Source organism: Merops nubicus, unplaced genomic scaffold, assembly GCF_000691845.1.
Source record: "Merops nubicus isolate BGI_N331 unplaced genomic scaffold, ASM69184v1 scaffold4071, whole genome shotgun sequence".
NCBI lineage: Eukaryota > Metazoa > Chordata > Aves > Coraciiformes > Meropidae > Merops > Merops nubicus.
This window is the reverse complement of record NW_008590119.1, coordinates 200,856-221,917: the sequence shown is the minus strand read 5'-3', so window position 1 is coordinate 221,917 and position 21,062 is coordinate 200,856. Positions and strand designations below refer to the sequence as shown.

The 21,062-nt window shown below is 37.9% G+C and overlaps 1 protein-coding gene across 1 annotated transcript; it reads left to right on the top strand.

The window, feature by feature from the left end:
* The first annotated feature begins 623 nt into the window (after positions 1-623).
* Positions 624-7,967, top strand: LOC103782062 (chromosome unknown open reading frame, human C4orf47). The gene is made up of 7 exons (XM_008949804.1): positions 624-720; positions 1,060-1,279; positions 2,282-2,419; positions 2,514-2,589; positions 3,762-3,941; positions 6,331-6,503; positions 7,934-7,967. Exons 1-7 carry the CDS (start codon positions 624-626, stop codon positions 7,965-7,967), a joined length of 918 nt encoding a protein of 305 aa, XP_008948052.1.
* Positions 7,968-21,062: the final 13,095 nt, after the last annotated feature.

Here is a 21,062-nt window from a genome sequence, read left to right as displayed (position 1 = left end):
TAACATTTACTGTAAACTGTTTCCATTAAAACCAAGAAGACACTGGAGATATTTAGCATGACTGGGTCTTGGATTAGTTAGAGGGCTTCCAAAGTGCCACTTTTATGTTTTACCAGAATTGTCCATACACTGATCTTCTATACCTTTTTTTCTGCCAGAAAGTGGGTGAAAACCATTGCTAGAGATAACCTACAAGATGAAGGAGTCTGCTCAGCGTGTGTTATTACTAGCTGCTAATGCCACCAAAACCTCTTGTCTTAGTACTCTGAAGATACCTATTACTAATGTGGACCCAAACTCTGTAACTTCAGTAAGAGTTACACCAATTGTATTAGAAATGCATTTGATTTTCTTTCTCCATTCATGTTGTAAATTTAACAGAGGAAACATAATGGTGTCTAAATCCCATATAGCCCATTTGCCCTGTAAGCACCAAAGCTGTTAGTCATGTTTGTAGATTCCTTTCTTCAAATTACATTTATTGCTAATATTTTAAACAAAAACTTCTTGCATTTGACTTAAGTAAACTTTCTCTTCTCAGGTGTGGACTGCTCGTAGACTTTTGCAGTCAGCAAGGACCCTTCAGCCTTTTGAGTGCAGTGCACTGTCACACAGATCCAGCCATGCCTGCGGAAGGGAAAAGTGACATGGAGAGGATTGGCCTCTTCAGTGAAATGGGTTATGTCACCATTGGAGATAAATATGTATCACATTATATGCGTAAGTACGTTTAATTTTAATCACTGCTTAGTGACAGGGACCACCTCTAATATCCATCTACTTTCAGAATCACTGTTTTCTAATATATTTTTTTGTTAAAGGGAGCTGCTTTTTCATGTACACTAAAAACCTAAACTAAAATAAAATTAAACCCAGGTGCTGTGAATACCTTCTCATTGCCTTTTTTCTTCAGATGCAGCCGTTTAGATGCATGATTTACAAGGTAAATGCTCTGTAGTACATTCTTTGAGCCACCCAGATCCAGACCTTAGTTTTGTGGCATAGGCTAAGAGAAGCGCTAACATCAAACACTTATTTACAGTGCTTACTTTTTTAAAGGCCCTTTTAATGAAGCTGCAAGCAAGAACAGACAGATGTTACCTGGTGGGACCAAAACATTGTCAGCTCTGCAGGCAGGTTATTTTGAACCTGAGTTTGTGAGGATTTTCAGTGGTGAAGCCTACTCAAACCCTGTTCAGCTAAGGAGACGCTATAGATTGGCAGAATCAAAGAAAAATTTGGGCAAAGCTTTCCTTCCCAGTAGTGGAGACAAATCGCTGTAAGTGTTGTGAAAATGTTTTAAATTGACCTTTTTTCTTTGCTGTGTGCTAAAGATTATTTTCACAGGTTGTTTCTTATAAAACCTGTAATGAGAATACAACATTCTTTGTACGGGCTATTTCTTATAAAACTTGTAATGAGAGTACAATATTGTTTTATACAATGTAGTGTTCATCCGTACTGAACAAAGAATTTTGAGCAGCAACACAGGGAGGGCTGAACATAAGAAGAAAGCAGGTCATGATGCTTGCTCTTTAACTACTAGTCTGCTGTAAACAGTTTCCTTACCCTTTAGCCTTTCATTTTCAATGAAGATGGCGATGGGAAAAGAGTGTGGCTAAATAAATACTTGATTTTAAATTAGAAGGCAGTATGTTGCAACTTGCCAGATACAGTATCTTCAGACACTTGTCAACAAATACTGGTTTTCAAGTTGGTCTTCAGAAAAGAGCCTTGGTGAATTCCTGCAGCTTTGTAGGTAGAGGTGTTTCTCCTCCATGAGCTGTCCCTCCTCTTACTTCCCTTCTGTGACAAGACAGGAAGTTAACTAGTCCTAACATCTCCCAGAAGGAAAGCCTTTCAGACAGGTACCCTACGTTGCCTGCCACTCCGTTATCATACCACCACTAACTTCCCCTTCTCTGTAAACTTGTGGAAAATACTGTCCTCTTGTCATCAAGTCTGTTTAACCTATTTCTTTGGGTCATTATGAATCTGTCTCTACCAGTGTTACTTTACCTTATTGGTGCAAAATGTAAACAACCTGTTAGGCATATTTACATTAAGATACGTTAAAACTAAAATCTCTGCTGCTGTTTCTTTTTTGTCCATCAAAGTGTACATGGAATTGCTGTAGTAGTAGATCCCTAGACAGTGGATGTGATCTGGTTTTATATTTAACTCTTGAGATGTATATAGTTGCTGTCGTTTCAGCACACTAGATATGGAAAGCCTTAAATATTTGCAAACCATTATTAATGTGTTCATTTTCTGGTTTTAGATGTGGACTTGGCAGCTATTATGGAACCATAGGAGGCCCATATCCATACTTCAGTCCACAACTGAAAGCCAAAGAAAGATACATTCCTCCTGGAAAGAATCTTTATACTAATCCAGGGAAGAAAGGCAGTGGATATGGGTAACTTCACAATATTGCTTCTTGCAGAGTATTTTTAAATATTTTTATTGTATTTTGAACATCTAAGTAATTAATTTTTTTTTTTTTTTTACAGTTATGCAAATCTTACAATAGGTGAACAATATCCACATGAAGCTGATGGGTATGATGTAGAAAGAATAAATGCAAAGGTAAAAATACTTGTCTTTATTATGTATTAGCATTATGATTACATATTACAGTTTACATGGATTTTTTGTTCCCTGTGGCGTGTCCTTTACCTTGAAATCACTAGTGTTGATCTACAAAATGGAGGAAGGAAAACAAATTAGTGACCATCCTATATAAAAAGAGATTTAGGTATTATTCATTTATTATTTTCTTTCTTTGAGACATCTGGCAGTATCCTATACAAGTTTGACCATTCAGGATTTGACCTTTATTTTTTATTTGGGGGCCTTAAGCCACAATGTGATAAGGACCAAACAATGCCAATAGCAAGAACAATAATACTTCTGTGTTGTTGTAGAGGAATGGGACCTTGTTATTCTAGATACTATATAAAAAACGTGGGGGTTTTTGTTTTTCATATAAGTTCCTAAATCTAAGAAAACTTGTAAATTTGCTTGCACTGATTTTAGTTATCCTGTATATTTTCATCATATGTAGTGAAAAATGGCAGCAGTAGGACATTTCTGGTCTAGGGTAAGAACAGGATTACAAGAAACAATTCAGTTAGCTGCAGCTGAGACGTCCAGTGCAGAAAATGGGAACACAGAAAAGAGGGAGGCAGGATTGTTTCCCCTGGGTAGGAAGAAAGGAATTTACTTTGAGACCTTGGCATGCATTAACCATAATAATAATAATACAGGTGGTGCTGTATTACTTATGGTACATTTTTATGCTTGTCTTTTAATTTTTCATAATGTGTTAACCTATTTTATTTCAAAATGGAAACTGGGAAGTATAGACAACATCTGCCATGGTACAAAGAACGAATTCCTGGAGAAGCTCAGAATTTGGGAAATGTAGCAGCCAGGGTTCATAAGTGTGAGCAGCTGGAGTGCATGCAGGCAGAATTTTCGAGCATGTATGTGTGCCCAAGATACAGCTATACAAACCAGTTAGACATGGCTTAAATGCACAGTGCTTTTCCTGATGCTTTCATAGGGACTGATGTGCTTCTTTGTCAGTGAATCTATGTTATACATGGTGGATGTATAAAATGCCTTGATAATGAAACAAGAGCAAAGACAGAGCAGCCATTCTTCAAGACTAAGTTTAAATGCTTTCCATTTTTCTCTTGGAGTAACATACAATAAAAGTCCTCAGGATTACTTCTTTCAAAGGGTTTGTTTTTCAGAAAGCACAAGAGGAACATAAGCGGTTGGTTAAAGGAGGGCCTTTCAAGTTAAATCTATATCCCCAGGAGTATTTTGATACAAATCCCTATTTTAGTGACAAACCTTTACCACCTGTGAAGAAACCACCTCCAAGGAAGCCAATTGCACCACCTTTCAGACCAAGTTCTCCTGCTAAAAAGGTTAGTTTGTCTTACAGCTACTGGAGACAAAAGATAAATATTCAGGTATTTCCTGTTAAAAGCTTTCCTTACCGTGCATAAGACAGAAGTAAATGTTTGGTTTTGCTATTAAATTCTTATCTTTCTTAGAAGAGATATTATTCCATTTACTGTTTTCAGTTTACAAAGCAATAAAATCTAGTTTGACCCAGCAACAACTGCTAACCGGTTTCAAGTAACCGAAAAAGTGCTTCTCTTTAAAATCTGCATAGTGCTATAGTTTATACTATATTTATACTATAATTATACTGCATACAGCATAATTGACTGCATACAGCACAAAAAGGTACAAAGCAGAAGGTTATGCAGTAAATGACAGTAAGACTAGATTACTGTAGCAAAATGAAATGCTCTCCAATTTTGACTATATGAGTCAGTCACTCACAGTTTTTGAGCCTGCTAATTAGTCTCGGTCTAGACAATCAGCTGAAAGATATTTCCTGGAAGTCTCATGAGAATGGAGAGCTGGAAGGAGCAGAAAAACTCAGTTTAATCCCTCTGCTCAGGGAAAGGTTATAGAATAAACTCAGGAGTTACCTGTTGCTTGTTTATCAGCAGACAGAAATTTGGAATCTACTTTAGAATTTGCCAACTGAGCAGTAGTTGGGTGAAAAGGATGGCGATAAATAGATGTGAAAGATATTAGAGTGCATAGGAAATAAAGTCTGGAGTTAGTATGAAGGATATATAGGAACATAGTTCATTAGGTTCAGTTGCTTACTGTCATTATTTCTTAGAAGCTAAATGGGTATTTTTCCATTCCATCTTGATGTATTTTTTTGATATCAGATACTAAATTTATGCCATTCAATTCAGGCTAAACCTTAACTTTGAGGTGGGTTTAAGATGCATAAATCTCTCTCTCTTAAATGACTCCAGATACCTAATACAGTAACACCCCTTTGTCGCTTTTCAGCTCTTCATTTTGGAGTTCTATTATCAGTCATTTAATACTGTGCTCTCCTAACCACTGCTTTCCTATTATTATGTCCTTCACCTTTGAATTATTTGACAGACCTTGATTCATCTGAAGAAGATGATGATACCAAGGAAAACATAATCATTCTGAAGGAGAGAGCAAAAATGCTTATAGATAAACAATTGCATTGGGTGTTTGGTCTCATAGATGAAGCAGCTGAGATCTTTCAGAATGGAGATCTGTTCAACGTTAGCTGCTAAGAAAGTCAGCACTTCATCTAGCTGGCAGTGCTGGTGATCCTGCCCCAGGCTCCCCATCCTTCACACCATATATGCTTTCTCTCTATATATTACTTATGTGTACTTCCCTTTCTCTGCTGTATGAGCTCTTAGAGGAAAATTGCTTTGTTGTGGTTTGAATCACTTAGTGCTGCAGTTTTCAGAATGCAGCCTCAGCAGACTGTGAGGTTTAGCTGTACTAGGGGATTGCAGAGGAATAATTGTGTCTCTGTCCTTTAAATAATATTTGCCACTCTTGTAGTACTAGTGGACATGATGCTTCAGGAAAAGTCAGTGCTGTGTATCAGTGCCTGTGTTCAGCCCATATCCAGGGCTAAACTACATCAGTAGCTTTGTTACCCAGTGACCCCTCCCAGGCTGGGACGGGGCATTGGGAAAAGGAGAGGACACTCACAGACTGAAGTGAAAACAGATTTCATGAAAAGTCAAAACTAATACTACTTCTAATACCATTATAAAGCATACAAAATTATACTTACCCCAGTGAATGTACAGTGGTCACAATAAAAAGGACATCGGCCTGTGGGAGCAGAATGATGAACAAACCCTTCCAGAAATGGGGAAAAAAACCCATCCTTAGCAAAACTTACCCCTTTATAATGAGTTTGATGTTTATGGCATGGGATACACTTGTAGCTGACTCCTGTCAGCTGCCCTGGCTGACTCCAAACTGCTAATAGCCTGCAGGCTACTGCTGGGCTAGGATTCTGTCCCAGTGTAAGTAGGACAGTCAAAGCATAGTGATAATAGTGGCCAAGCCCTGCTGTACATAACAATCATTCCCTGCACAAGTACTGGACATGGAGGTGTACTAGTAAACTAATAATAACATAGGAATTTTTTTTTTTTTTTTTTTTTTCCCCACAATGTAGTTCATTTTAATGAGTTTTTGCTTTTTCTATAACATTTTTAAGACCCTTTCCTCAAAATTCAGACATAGGAAAGAACATTTAAAACTAAGAATTCATCAAAATAATTACTAAAATTTTCCTTAAAGTTTGCCTTTTTTTTTTTTAAATAATATGAAACAGTCTGCTATTTGATATTCTTACTTGCTTTTTTTGCATATAACATGCTAATTAAACCAATTACATTGTAGACTGGCACTTCAAAAGGTTCTTTTCTCTGTCAGGCAGGGGGCATGAAAGGAGGCACATTCGATCCTTACCCAAGCCATTCTGCTGACCCCTATGTAGTTAAAAAATCTAAGGCTGTCACAACTACTAAAGAACGACAGATTTTTCATCCTCCTCCTGGACCAAAAAGCAGACCTGTTACAAGCATAATAACTTTAAATGTCACAAGGTAAGGCTCTATAATCTGAGTTCACACTTCATGTATGCCGTCTACCAAAGTCATTAGCACAGCTGTTTATTACTGTCTAAAATAATTAAAGGAATAAGTTATTAATAAAATGATAGGAAATGTATAAGGAACTTGGCTTTCAAAATTTATTCCTACTCTCTTCTATAAATTCAGGTTATTTTATAAGGCTATATGTATCACAGAGACCTTCAAAATCATGCTATGCAGATGTGACTGGAAAATTAGTAATTTTTATTCTTTTCTGACTTGATAAATGTAAGAAGTCTGGGAGTGTTCCTGTTAACATCTGTTTTTAATTTTCCCGTATGTTTATGGAATAAAATTGGCTCCCTCTGCTGGCAAACAGAATATTAGGTAATGTAAGCCCATGAAGCTTTTAAAACAATGACACACAAACTGGATTCCTAACTACAAACATGTCACTGTGCAGAGTTAGAAGAGTTTTATGGTACACAGCATATGTATATATGTAGATATGCAAATAATTCTTGACACTTTATCTTACTAAGCTATAACCCTTATATTTAAACAAACTTATTTTCCAGTTTTGGCTCTGTTGTAATTCAAGCAGAAAATCAAGACTGATTTTTTTAGAGTTATTTAGAGAAATCACTTTCAAATACAGACTTCTAAGATCACATGCAGAACAGTTAAGCGTATTATTTTGCACACCCAATGAGTAACATGAAATATTTTAGAAATACTTGATTAAAATTTGAAAATCTGACTTTAAGGAAGTCTGCTTCATGTTTGTGATTTGTCTTTTACAAATCATATGTGAAGTCTGAGAAGTACATCTGCCCTACTCACCCATTGCTGTTCTGTTTATTTCATTGTGTTTTGGCATTTGAATAATTACTTTTTAGCTTGCAGGGGTAGTTTGAAGTTTTCATTTACACTGACAAGGCAAAAACAGAAGCTACATTTGCTAATGGACACTAATTGAAAGTAACTTTTTGGTACATGAAAAAGCATGGTAACTACAAACACTGATGTAGGAAAGTACAACCTTCCAAGAGGGGGAAAAGAATGTTACATTGGTTTGAGTAGCTGCCTTATTAGTGTGGTTGTTTGTATTACTGTTTTATTAACAGAATAAAATTCATGTTCCCAAACAAAATGTTTTTATTGGAAAAAAAGACCCTAGCTGTATGTGAAATAGGTTTCCAAACTGAAAAGAGAAGGCTGATTGTGAAAGTATTTGGACTGTAGCCCTATAGCTGGATTTCCTGGTGTAGATTCTTGCTCTCACACAGAGCTCTATTGAAATAAATTTGACTTCACAAGGATCCAAGTCTTTAAATCTAACTACAGGACTGAGTTACCAGTTTTTAATTTTTACAAAATCTCTTGTCATTTGTACAGTGATATTCTACAAGGATCTAAGTTTCTCTTCATTTGTATTTCAGATCATTAAATGTAAAGAACTACAAGACTGCATGACTGACATCTTACTAGGTATAAAAGGTGAAATGAATGGTACGCTTTTTAGGCTCTGGAAGGAGTTAACAAAGCAAATAAAAATGTGAAAAGTGGTGATTTTTGGTTTTGATAACATTCTCAAAATGATCAATATCAAGCATTGTTCAAACCCAGACCACAAGCAGTCTGTTAGGCTTCATCTCTATTTACCAGCATCTACTTACCTCTTCCTCAGTTTCTGGACAACCACAACTGCTGCCATATTCTCCAAGAGCAGCTTAATTTCACTTTGGGAAGGTTCCTAACAAATCGGATCTGTTTTGCAAACTAGCTTCTTAGATGGAAGGAACTGTGATCCTAAATGTGCACCTTACCTCCATCTTAATATTTCTTGTAAGGTTTTTATATGTGGTCCAAGAAATTTGTTCATGAAAATCAAAGGTAATTTATTTTAAAAATTTAAAAAACACTCATCATTTATTTATCCAGATTATTACATGGATACAAAATTTCATTATTAATTTTTATTAAAGATTTATTGTACCACAGTACAATATTCATGAAGTGGTATCCTTGGTGTTATTCACAGGATAGTATTTTTTAAAAGAAATTCCAGACTGGATCTCGTATTTCCTGACATCAAAGAAATGAAAATAAACCAACAAAGTGTTGGTCATGTCTTCCAGTACGTGTTGAAGATCAACAGGACCCGACAATATTTTAAAGTATTTATTCATACAAGAATTTTGATGTTTTCTCTATCGAAAGACCTTTAACAGAATTCCTTCTTTCTTTGTTCATGCCTTGTATTAGATAATGCTACTGCTGCCAGCCTTACATACCTTAGTGCCTTCTTTGTGCAGAGTGTGAGGAGCGTTTGCTGTGGTGTTCATTTGTGAAGTCTGCAGACCCAGCCTCTCTAGGTAGATGGCACTGTACTCCACTTCCTCCTAACTGCTGTTCTGATGTAGTACAGTTCATGAAGTTTTCTATCAAGTTTTTTTTAGGTCCTCCTGTCTCTTTTTGGAATTCTTTCTCTTCTGTACTCTTCTGTATTTCAAAAATATTTTCCTTCACCGACAAGATGGAAATACTGAAAGCTGATTAAAACCTAAGGAGCTTAATTAAGAAAAAAAAAATCAGTCCATCTTGTTTGAGAAGATGTTAGCATATGTGGACTAGCCTCATGGGGTCATCGTGGGAGCCAGTAACTTCTGATAAGTCCTCACGAGAAAATGTGTGGTCCCAAGGAGGGGACACTCAATTCTAGCTAAAGCCTCAGTATGCTGTTCTAGTACAAGTGATAATTGTGTCCCTTGGCTTCCTGGCAGTACCTTTGACTGTGATGGTGGAATCCAGAACTTAAATTTTGTTACCCAGTTATCTAAGGTAAAGAGGACGTTAGACATGACTTACTTTGTTTTCAGAACAGCTTCCATAAATCCTTACAGTATAGATATAGCCAGTCACCTTCATAAATGAATTTGACCACAATTTAATAGTTACAATTTGAAGCAACTTCATGTTTATGCAGGCCTTAAATACAATTAAACACCTATCTAGTCAATAGCCCAAGTATTTACCATGCTAATGTCCTTATTGACTTGGGGTGTGCAGTGCAGAATTGTGGCATAATACATTTTTACTCCAGGAAAAATCTACTCTATGATTCAGTCCTGATTAAAAAAAAATGCTCTATTACATTTATGGTCTTGTATTACAAACCAGATAAAGACTGATTGCTGCAAATTAACAATTATTTATGAATTATTGGAGAAACAGGAAGAAAATGGTTACTTTTATGTCTCTGAAGAGATCATGCCTTTTATTGGCCAGGAGCTTGTACACCTAATGTTGTACTAATAGGAAAGTGAAGATACATAATTTCCTCCAAGGCTGTTCTAGAAACACCAATAACTATTTTACATGGTTTCACTTTCATGGATTTATTTATTAATGAGTGAATAAAAAATGAAATTTCAAAAAAAATGGTCCTAATAGTGTTGTAGAGACACTGCATATAGGCAGCTTCAATTTCACAGAATATTATATGCAGTATTTCTGATAAATTCTTCATGGTCCCTTGGCTGAGAAAATCAGAGTATTTGTGCAGGGATTATATCCAAGGGGATAATTTTTGCACCTTTCATAGCTATGACCATGTTCTCCAAATATATTTAGACTGAAAATACTAAAATTCATGTTTTGAGTAATAAGCTTTCTAAGTGAGGATCTAGTATAAAGTGATAAAGGGTACTCTGTGTTGATTAAACGTAGACCAGAAATAAATGTAACCTAAAACATATGTAAGCCTAGGTTAAACATAATTTAGAACTTCTTGCAGAAACAGTAGTTAAAGTTTGTGGCAAGTACTAAACTGTTCAGTGAAAAGGTTAAGACTCCCTTCTGACTCTATAATCCTAGGGCCATAATTGTATCTTCTGTAAAATATCTCAGTTTCATTTCATGTCTTTCTACTACTTAAATTGTGTAAGGATCTGCTTTTGTGAACCTTTGAAATTCAGCCAAGTATCAAAAAAACCCAGACAGTTCTTTTTAGAACATAACCAAAACATGGAAATTACTGAACATCAGAATTGTAAAAGTTTTACAAAATATAAGAGTTTATTACAATTTATTTGAAGCATCAGATTCCTGTAGATTGTCAGGAATTGCCTAGAGAAGAAAACCAGCTAGTAAGATATTGCAGAGTAAAGCTCATACCTTGTGAATCGCATTCCATATTTCACTTGGCACAGAATTTTCTGTACAGGTTCTGGTGGAATATTCAGAGTAAAAGTTACATTGTGTGGTAGGAGCACCATGGTACCTGGTAACCAGGTTTCCTTTACCCACAGACTAGAGCTGTAGCTTGGCGTCAGAGATAAATATAATCCTTACGCAAATGGTGGAATGCAAACTGTAACATCTCTCTCTCCTTCTCAGTACTCCACAGATGCTTTTCTAACAGTGAAGTGTTCTTCAGTCAATTTTCCAATTGTACAAGTACAAGTCACTTTTGTACTTAGAAATGCCTTGTGTATATTCCAGTTCTTAAGTAACTGATTTTCCTCTGTGAGGTTTGTTACTGCCGTTGATAGCTTCTGGGACTCTGTTTGCACAGGTTAAGTTAGACTTTAAAAGATCAATATCTACTGTTGTATTTCTGAGTTCAGGTGTGAGTCTCTTTTCTTTATAAGCATTTTCTAATTGGAGTTTCTTAAAGTCCTTTTGTGGCTTCTGTTTAGTATCAGAATATTCCCACAGGGTCATTTTAAGGTTAAGATTTTTGGCTTCCAGTGTTTGCAATAACTGAAGATGAGTTTCCAGTTGAGATTTTGCTGTCATCTATTTTTCGTTGCATTTTATTCTGAGTTTTTTGATGCTCTTGCTCTGAGGAACTGTTTTCTTTGGTAAGTTGGGATATTTCCATCTTAAGTTTTCTATTTGTTTCTCTTAACTTGAGGCATTCCTTTTGCAAGAGCTTTAGGATTGTGTTGAGCCCCTTTCTTTCAGAGGCAATGGCAGCCATCTTCTGTTCTGCTTTATCTCATGGACTTTAGACTGTACCTGAAAAAGATTGAGGTTGTTTACAGAACACCTAAATGTAGAAATTTTTTGTTTTTAAAAAATATCCTATTACTCAAGAAGTTCTCTGTTAGGAGGGATGGACCATTTAGTGTGTTGTGAAACATGACAGTTTATAACAGTAGAAGAGGCTTTGCTGGCAGTGACATAATGTGGAATTAACTTCTTTGAAAACAACAGAGCTTCCTTGAGTTTTAACTCATAACTGTCATCAGGCTGTGCCCAGCACCTCCCCTGAGTGAGACATCTCTCAGGCACAAACTGTGTGGAGGGTCAGGACAAAGTTTGACTTCTCAAGACTCAGTTATTGTCTGTTGAGAATGCCAAATAATTGTGTTTACTCTAAACGTGAGAAGAGGGAAATTTTTACTATAGGCTATGCTGTCTTTCATCCACCTCTCTGCCTGTATATGTGTTTGAATATACACATCTGATTACATGAGTGTGGGTGTATATATATCCCACTGGATCCATGTAACTGTCTGTATGCTTGGTGGTTATAGCTATGCATATACGTGTATATATATATCTCTCTACACACTTTGATTTAGGATACCATGTAGTAAGCTATTGTGAATCTTCTCATTGTCAAATCTGAAAATCACTATTTTGTTTATAACACATTCTACTGAATCACCTTGTTAATTTTAAATTGGTTAATAATTAAGTGCTGCTACACTCCAACCTTTTAATCTACCTGTCACCATTACTAAATCTTGAATTGCTGCTAAATCATAACCATGTCTAACATTTCCCCTGTGACAGTATCCTGTTGTTTCCAAACAGATCTGACTTTTCAAACTCATCAGTGGCTATAGTTTTAAGTGAAACCCTGTGTAGAATATTTATATCACTGATGACATTTCCAGCATTGGATTTTGCTTCCTCATGCTCATCTGAACAGGGTTGTTGATCATTATGAGCTTTTCTCTTAGAAGGCAGTGATTCAGGATATTCCATAAAGCACCTCACGAAATTAAAAACATATAAGCAACTTTTGTTCTGGAAAAATTGTGAACATTGCAATACTGGAAGCATAAGACAATTAAATTGTTACTAAAGCTACTTAACAATCAAGACTCATCCCATTTATCTCTGCCAATGCCATTTGCCCAGTAGAAGAATGTAAGAAATTATTGTAGGCCCATTTCATTCAGTGTTGGGCTATGGAGCAGGCACAAAATACCAAGTTTCCTAAATGGACTAAGTGTATTTCTATCACAGAGGAGACGTGACTTAAGGAGGTTATAGCTTGCTTTTGATTGCTTTTGTCATGCCAGTCCCTGTGAAATATGGGCAAACTGGAGTTCACACTACATGTAGAAAAAAGAAAGGGACAAAATTTATTCCCTGTCCTCATTTCTCTCTCTTCTCTCATCTCTCTGCCCTGTATCGCTATATGCCTTGGATTGCATTCCATGCCTACTGATGATAATCCAAATTACTTTGGGGAAGATCAGGTTACGGTTTTACCTGTGCAGAAGAGAAACTTGAGTTTTAAAAATACTGTGTGGGAGGGAATAATTTATATAAGTATGACCAAAGTTCTGCTACCCAGAAAAGTCTCAGGGTGAAGATACTTCCCCCACCCCCAATCTACAATACCCTTTGGGTTATTTTTCCAAAAACCACATCACTCTCCAAACCCAAGGTCCAGTTGAAAAATAAGTTGTTTGTAAGTAAAAATTGTTCAACATACCGGAGATGTATCACTTGGTGTGCAAGTCATCAGAATCTTGTCTGAACTACATGGTGGAGATTGCCTTTAAAATGTATTTTTACTTAGTATCACATGGATTTTAGTTTGTACCTGAAAAAGATTGAGATTGTTTACAGAAAACCTAAATGTCAAAATATTTAATTTTCAAAAAATATCCTATTACTCAAGAAGTTCTCTCACAGAACTTATTTATTTGTACTTTGTATTTCTTATTGTATTTTAAGAGCATGTGTTCTACTTTTAACATGTTAATATTCTCCAGGGTCTGTTGCCGAAATGTCTGAAATGATTCCAGCTGTTGCTAAAGAATATAGAATGTAAAAACCAAATATCTGAATGTTGGTATGTAAGGGTTTTTTTTGTTTGTTTGTTTTCAATATTGAGACAAATTAGGATATTTTCTCCATTGAAATGACATTTCTTTTCCAGTCCCAACATTGTTTGCACCCAGCATGAGTCAACAGGAGTTCATCAAATGCTTCTTTCACCATTCAATAGCTATTTAGAAACTTACTTGCAGTATTGGATTTCAGCAGTTCTTCACAGACAGTTCCTTATGTTTCAGAAAACGCTGTCACATCGGGCATTACCTCAGATTTTTGTCCTTGCAGTAAGGCCAAACGTGCTTCTGTTAAAATTAATTCTTCAGTTCCAAAAATCATCTTTCTGGTGTAGGCTGTGGAGTACTGGTTGGACAATATAAGAAAGCTGGTCTGTCACAGGGGTTAGCAGAAGGGAACCCTGGTGTTCTGCATACACAGAAGTAGTGTTGGCTAAGCTGTAATGGCTTGGAACTGCTTTAAAATGAATTGTGCAAATTCTTCACATAGATCAAAGGATTTTTCTCTGAATGAATTGTGCTTGGGTCACAGGATTTGAGAGGCTCAGTGAGAATCTCAGCTAAAGAATGAGCAGAATTTATCTAACTTTCCATGCATTCTGCTTTGGAAGAAAATTCACCAACATAGAAAAGAAAAGAGGCAGGCAGAGAAGTACTATATACATCGTATACCCAAGTTAGGGAACTGTACTGACACTAAAACCAAAACCTAAACATACTTTGCTAGTCATTATTTAAGTGGAAATCGTAGTTTTCAAGTCAATGCTGTCAGTTTCAGAATACCTCAGCAAGTTATTTTGTTACTGAAAGACATCAGTAAAGAAGCCCAGCAGTGTACTGAAAAAGTCAGTCACTGTGTTTGTGTTCGTAGGAACCACTTTGCATGTGCTGGGCAGTGTAACAGTGACGAGCTTTAGGGAAGTCTCTGAATACCAAGAACTAACACTTTGCCTGAGCAGCTCCTGAAATCAGGCCCCTGTCATCAGTGGCCAGTCAGGGCTGCACTGATGGAGTCTGGTGTTAGCCAGTTTATCAGTCAGTGGTGTTCTGGCACTGGGCAGATCTGAATCATAGAATGGTTTTGGTCGGAAGGGACCTTTAAAGGTCATGAATGTTTCCAGGAATGGGGCATCTACAACCTCTCTGAGCAACCTGTTCCAGTATTTTGCCCCCCTCATTGTAAACAATTTTTCCTTATCTCTAGTCTATATTTCCTCTCTTTTAGTTTAAAACCATTGCCCTTTGTCTTATCATTATAGGCCCTGCTAAAATGGTTGTCCCCCTTTAAGAATTGTAAGGCTGCAGTAAGTTCTCCCATGAGTTTTCTTTTCTTCAGGCTGAACAACCCCAACTTTCTCAGCCTGTCTTCTTAGCAGAGGTGTTTGAGCCCTCTGATAATTTTTGAGGTCCTCCTCTGGACCTCTCCAACAGGTCCATGTCTTTCCTGTGCTGAGGACTCCAGAGCTGGATGCAGTACTCCAGGTGAGGTCTCACCAAGCAGAGCAGAGGGGCAAAATCACCTGCCCCAACCTGCTGGCCATGCTGCTTTGGATGCAGCCAAGGATACGGTTGGCTCTTGGGGCTGTGAGCTCACGTTGCTGGCTTGTATCCAGCCTTTCATCCACCAGCATCCCCAAGCCCTTCTCCACAGGGCTGCTCTCAATCCCTTCACACTCCAGCCTGTAGTGATACTGGGGATTGCCAAAAAATATACTTAAATAAGTACACCACATGGGCATTCTGCCCAGTAGGACTCTGTGGCAGTCCTCCTGCTCCTATCTGCAGCCAGCACCAGACCAGCTTATTCCCAGTGATGCCAGGTCCTACTCAGGCGGCTGCTCTGGCTGCGCCATCCCGGGCTCCCTGCAGAGCAGGAGAGGGGATGGCCCTGTGCCCCCGTCCCCTGCCCGCAGTGGCACGGCAAGTCACACCATTCTGCTCTGTGACAGACATGACATCACGGTTGGCAGTGACACCACCCCTCGTGATGCCTAGTGCTGGCCCAGGGAGCCCCTGGTGTGGTGGAGGAAGGCTGGCAGGGGTGTGGCGCGAGTGCCACAGGAAGCTCTCCTGCCATGCCAGCGAGGACCTGGCCCCAGAAACAGCCAAAATTTGCCCGGAATTTGCCCTGGCAAAAGTGCACCCATGTGCCAAGTGCCTCCTTTTTCCTTCTGGTGGTGGGATTGGTGTGGTTTGTAACTTCTGCTTGCACACACCTCCATGCGTTGTCACTGGGCGGGCTTGCTCTACAGCGCAGTCACATCTGTAACACGTTTTTGTCATGTACGTTGTAAAAGTAATATTCTACCATACACTGCTGAAATTTAAACAGATTGCATGAGTGTATTGTTACCCTGACGGGGAGGGAGAGCAAGAGAAAAGTTGCAACAAAATATTGCTCATAAAACGTGTGAACAATATTCATTGTTAGTGTTTTCTGTGCATGAAGTGAAAAAGCAGAATAACTATTACAATGAATAACTTGTATTTGCACGAGGAGACTCCCTGAAAGTCTCCTTAAGTAACTAGGGGGCTGAGCTGAAGAACAGCCTTCACATTGGGTAGAGGTTGTTAAGCCTGGTGGCTTCTCATAAAGCACCTGCAAGCCTGATGTACATGGGAAATGTTTGGTTCCAAAAGCAACTTCTCACGTACTTCATTGACATTATTTTGGAAAGCAGTACTACCAAAGGTAAAGCGTTTGTTTAAATCTTATTGAAATTTGGATCTCTACAATGCTTTTAAATTAAAGTTTATATAAGTTAATTGGTGTAAGTTATATGTTTTTAAAAACAATACTACAAAAAGCTAATGAACTGGTGGGATTTGTTGATGAGAGAACAAATTCAACCTCGACCTTTTTATTTCATGCTCAAATAGTGCCTAGTTATTTTTTTTAACAGGAAGAGAGAAAGTGGACAAAATCTGTAATGTAATTGGTTAACTACTGTAGAGGTGAGAGATGGAGAAATTAGAGTTCTTTAGTATTCAGTCATGGGACTTGCCATTCAGTGCTGCCATGGTTTAACCTCAGCTGACACTTAAACACTGCTGGATCGTGACTCTCAGTCCTTAAGAATGGCATAGCTGTAATATTCAGGGTTTTCAGGCTCTCCAAATGGCTGCTGCCCACTGTGCCTCCCCACCCTCTGCCACACATTAGCAGAGGAAAAGAGAACTAAACACCCATGAGTTGAGATAACGACAGTTTAATAGAACAACACAAAGAGAGGATAAAAACACTAATAGCGATAATATATGTGAAACAATATATAAATCAAGAGATAATAAACCCCTTTGAGACGCAGCTCTCCCTGCCCCGGCTGCACGCTAAACCCACCCACTGAAAACACATGGGAACTCCATGGGCCAGCCACTCTCCTTGTGTAGAGGGCGTGACATCAATGGTATCAAGTATCCCATTGGCTGGTCTGGTTGTTTATCCAGCCAGCTGCTTGTAAACATTGACCCTATCCTAGCTAACCCAGGACAAGTGCTTATGCCAAAAGTTTACAGATGTGCTTATGGCGTCGGGAGATGATAGTTCCACACACTGACAAAGACATTGATAATGGTACATTTGAATATGATTTTGAAAGGATAGTTGGCAATTATGTAGATGAGAGAGTTAAGTTGGGATCATGACTCTCAGTCCTCAAGACTGACATAGCTGTAATATTCAAGGTTTTCAGGCTCTCCAAATAGTTCTAATGTGTTTTTGCTGAAGCACAAAGTTAGCGAAACCGCTTTACACCTGTCAAAGGACAGCTGAAGAGCTTAAAGGCTGGAATTAGTCCAGCAGTATTACACAACACTAACAAACTTAAATCTCATATTTAGCAATTTTTTTTCCAACCCAGATTTTCTTTTTTTTTTTAAATTTTTGTGGCATCATAAGGGGAAACCCAAGTTTTGGCTTATATTTGCAATCCATAAGTAACAGAACATAAAATCTATCACTGTAATCTCTCACTCACTTGTACTTTTTGATCCTGTTCTGTCATTAATGGCAATGTTATGTACAGAGGTGTTTCTTCAGTACTCTTCTGTGGACTAGAATCAAAACATTTTACTGGGAGTCACTGATGGAAAAATTGGCTCTTCAATTTTTGGGCATGGATTTTAACAGTTAATGGTTTTGATTTTTGCATCAGGCACTTGAGCTTGTCCTAAGCTGTGCTGGCAAATCAAGTATGACTTTTTTTTACATTGAGCTGTTTTGTCGAAGTTAACTTATGAAACTTTTTTAATTTGTGAAAGACCATATGATACCATGAAAGATCTGGAAGATAGCAGGTAGTTTTTCTGCCAAGTAGTGCAAGAGGAAGAAGAATGAGCTAATGATGTACAAAAATATCACCATTTGAATAGATGTAAAAATACTTTCCAGGCTCAGCTCCTTGTGGTTCTGGTATAAGCCATCGAAATTGTGGAAATTTCTCATCTTCTTTGTCCATGAAGAGAGAACTATTAAGACCAGTGAGTTCTGACACTGATGGATGTAGGAATTGACATACACAACACATGCAGTTGGTATTACCTGGAGTCTGTGTGTGAATATCAGTTAGGGACAGAGTAATTCCTGTGGTGTACTACCAGTTCAAGGACCAAATAAGGGGTCTACATAATGAAACTTTAAATCTACCCTGAAAAAAAGCACATACTTGGAAGTTTCTTTGTGGTATTCTGCTGCCTGTTTACCCATCAGGGTTTGAGCTATGGAGACTGTTCTTAGTATATCTGCAGTATGATTTTCCTGGATTCCTGAAAAGCCAGTCAGAACAGTGTGGACAACAACAAACGCCTTCTGGATTTGTCAGCTACTGTTGGCAGTTAAATAAACAAGATCAGCTACTTGAAAAATGAAAATAAAACAGCTACCTAAATAGAGAGAAGTGTCTAGTCCCAGATTTGAGACAAACAGAGTATGGATATGGAAGCTTGAAATGTGCTGAAATGGGGGGGCAAAACAAAGTGAAATTTATAAAGAGGAGCTGATGGAAGCAGTTACACTGTGGGGAAGAGCTGAGCATGCTCTTAATGGAAGTAAATAAACAAATGCAGTAACCAGTTTATGTGTACAAGAGCAAAAACCATCTTAACAAAGCCAGCAGAGACAGTAAGGAACTATAAACAAACACTATACAGCACCTTGTGTGATGAAGAGTATTTCAGGGGTAACTTTCCGGGCCTGCCAACTGCCTGTGTTTTCCCATAACGTGGGACATGTTGACTCCTCAGAGAGCTTGCCAGGCCAGGAATTCTGTGGCCACCAAGGCAGGAACAGGGGAGAAATCTCTCAGCAGAACCCTTGTTGCACAGTCCCAATCTCTGTGTACAGGTGCTGATCATCTTTCTGCCCCAAAAGGTGGTTTTGACATTAGTTTCTGAACGGGACTATGTGGATGCTGTTGTGCTTGGTGGCACCTAGGGTGGCCCACTCACCTCGTTCCCTGCTGCTTGCCATAAAAGCTGAAAGCTGCTGACTGGATCCTTTTTAGCTGGGAATTGCTACAATAGGTGAATGTGAAACCTAGCATCACATTACAGGGTTTGTTGGAAAAGAAAAAAAAATTGCAGGATGCAATTGTGTAATTATTTGGTCACATCACCAGGTAATAATTTCTGCTTCGTGGATAGATGGATTAGATGTGGAGGTAAAACCCAATGCTGAAGAGAGAAAGTAACTCTTTTTTAATAGAGTACCTATCTGAGGTCTCAGGAAGGGTATATGAACTGTAGGACATGTTCTGGTAGATGAGGAAGGTCAATTTCAAAATGTCTTGTTCGGATAAATGTATGTATAAAGTCATCAGTTGTTTGTCATAAAGTTACTTCCTTGGAGGGTTTACCAGACAAGAGCAGATAGAAGGGATGGGAGAAGTCTTTAGGTTTCACCTCAAAGGAGTGGGATCCTTTACATGCCAATTTCTTGCCTCTTCCAACAGTAGTCATTCAGCAGTGAACATCTAAACCTCTTCGATACTTAGAAAAATGTGTACTTCTACTGTTTTAAAACGTTCTTCTTTGGGGGAAGGGTAAGTGATGATATTTAAGTGGATGCTTTGCCTTGGAAGAACACCGTTCTTGCTTGGCCTTTGTCATGAGCTGCTAAGCTGAGCAGGAAAAAGGAACGTTTGGAAGAAGTTGCTAATAATTGGTGATGTGGAGCAGTGCCTCATCTTATGACATAGGTGAAGTCTTTCTCATGAGTTAAGTCTGTCTCTAACTGCTCTTACAGGTAGTCATTTTAAGATGGAAGAAATATTCTCTGGGGATGAAGGTAAATTGTTTCTTCTTGAAGACCTAAAGAGAGAAAGAGTTCTGTCCTTCCTATTATTATTATTTTTAAATTCCAATAAACAGGTATGATCAGAGGCTAATCATTTGAATAAAATAAGAACTAGGATCTTTTAAAAAAATAATTCTAATACATTTCCCATCATTAAAAAGACTGAAAAAACCCTGAATTTATTTTACAAAACATCATCATCTACTGCAAAACTTCAGGAAAATGGGCAGGCACCACTATTTTAATATGAGGGTGCAAGAAGTGCCAGGGATTACTAGTATTTCCCTTAGCTGGTATTTCACATTGATTGTCTCTTCCTTAAAGAAACCTTTCACAAGAAGAGTAGTCAACAACATTCACTAAATGTTTTTAGTTAAAAAAACAAAAAGAGACATATCTGGAAACAGTCCACTGTTCTGACTTGCAATATCAGATGCCAGCTTGTCTTGAGACTGCCTGGCTCAGCTCTTTATAGCCCCATGAATCTTCTTAGGGAAGTGTGTGCTAACCGTGAACAGCTAATTAAATTTTTCCGTGTCTCTGTGATATAAATGTTAGAATCAGCTACAGAGACAGCTGTCATCTTTTGATTATTGTGAGACGAGTGGACCTGTTCTGCGAACTTTTGAACAGGTGCAATCTAGGCAGGTTTATTAAAACACCATAGCAGTAAGTACACAAGTATGTTAGGCATTGGGATCTGACAGGGTGATCACAGAACACATCAGATATTTGGAGATGTCAGTTTGGTTCTCTAACTTGAGAGGAAATGTGTAAGAGCTACTATCAGTTTACATAACTTGACATCTTTCAAGGAGGTCTAAAGTATCAAGGGCAGAGTAACTTAAGATATAAATTCAAAAGAGGATTCTTTTATTACCACTGTGGCAGACTTGCCCACCGTTATGTGTAGGAATCTGTATGCGTGTAACTGTTGTATTGCTCTACTCTGCTAATTCATTTTTACCATGTATCCAGTATACTCTGTTACTGGTACTTAAGATATAAGGTTAGACATTTAACATTTTTGTCTGACCCTGGAAACTGGGGAAAAAAGAGGTTGTCCTACTTTCAGATTACTATATTATCTTTTGTATTGTGGTGAGAACATGAGTTTGAGCCCTTTCAGTGTTTGGGAGGAGGGGTTGTTTTCAGGAAATTTAATTGCCGTGGAAA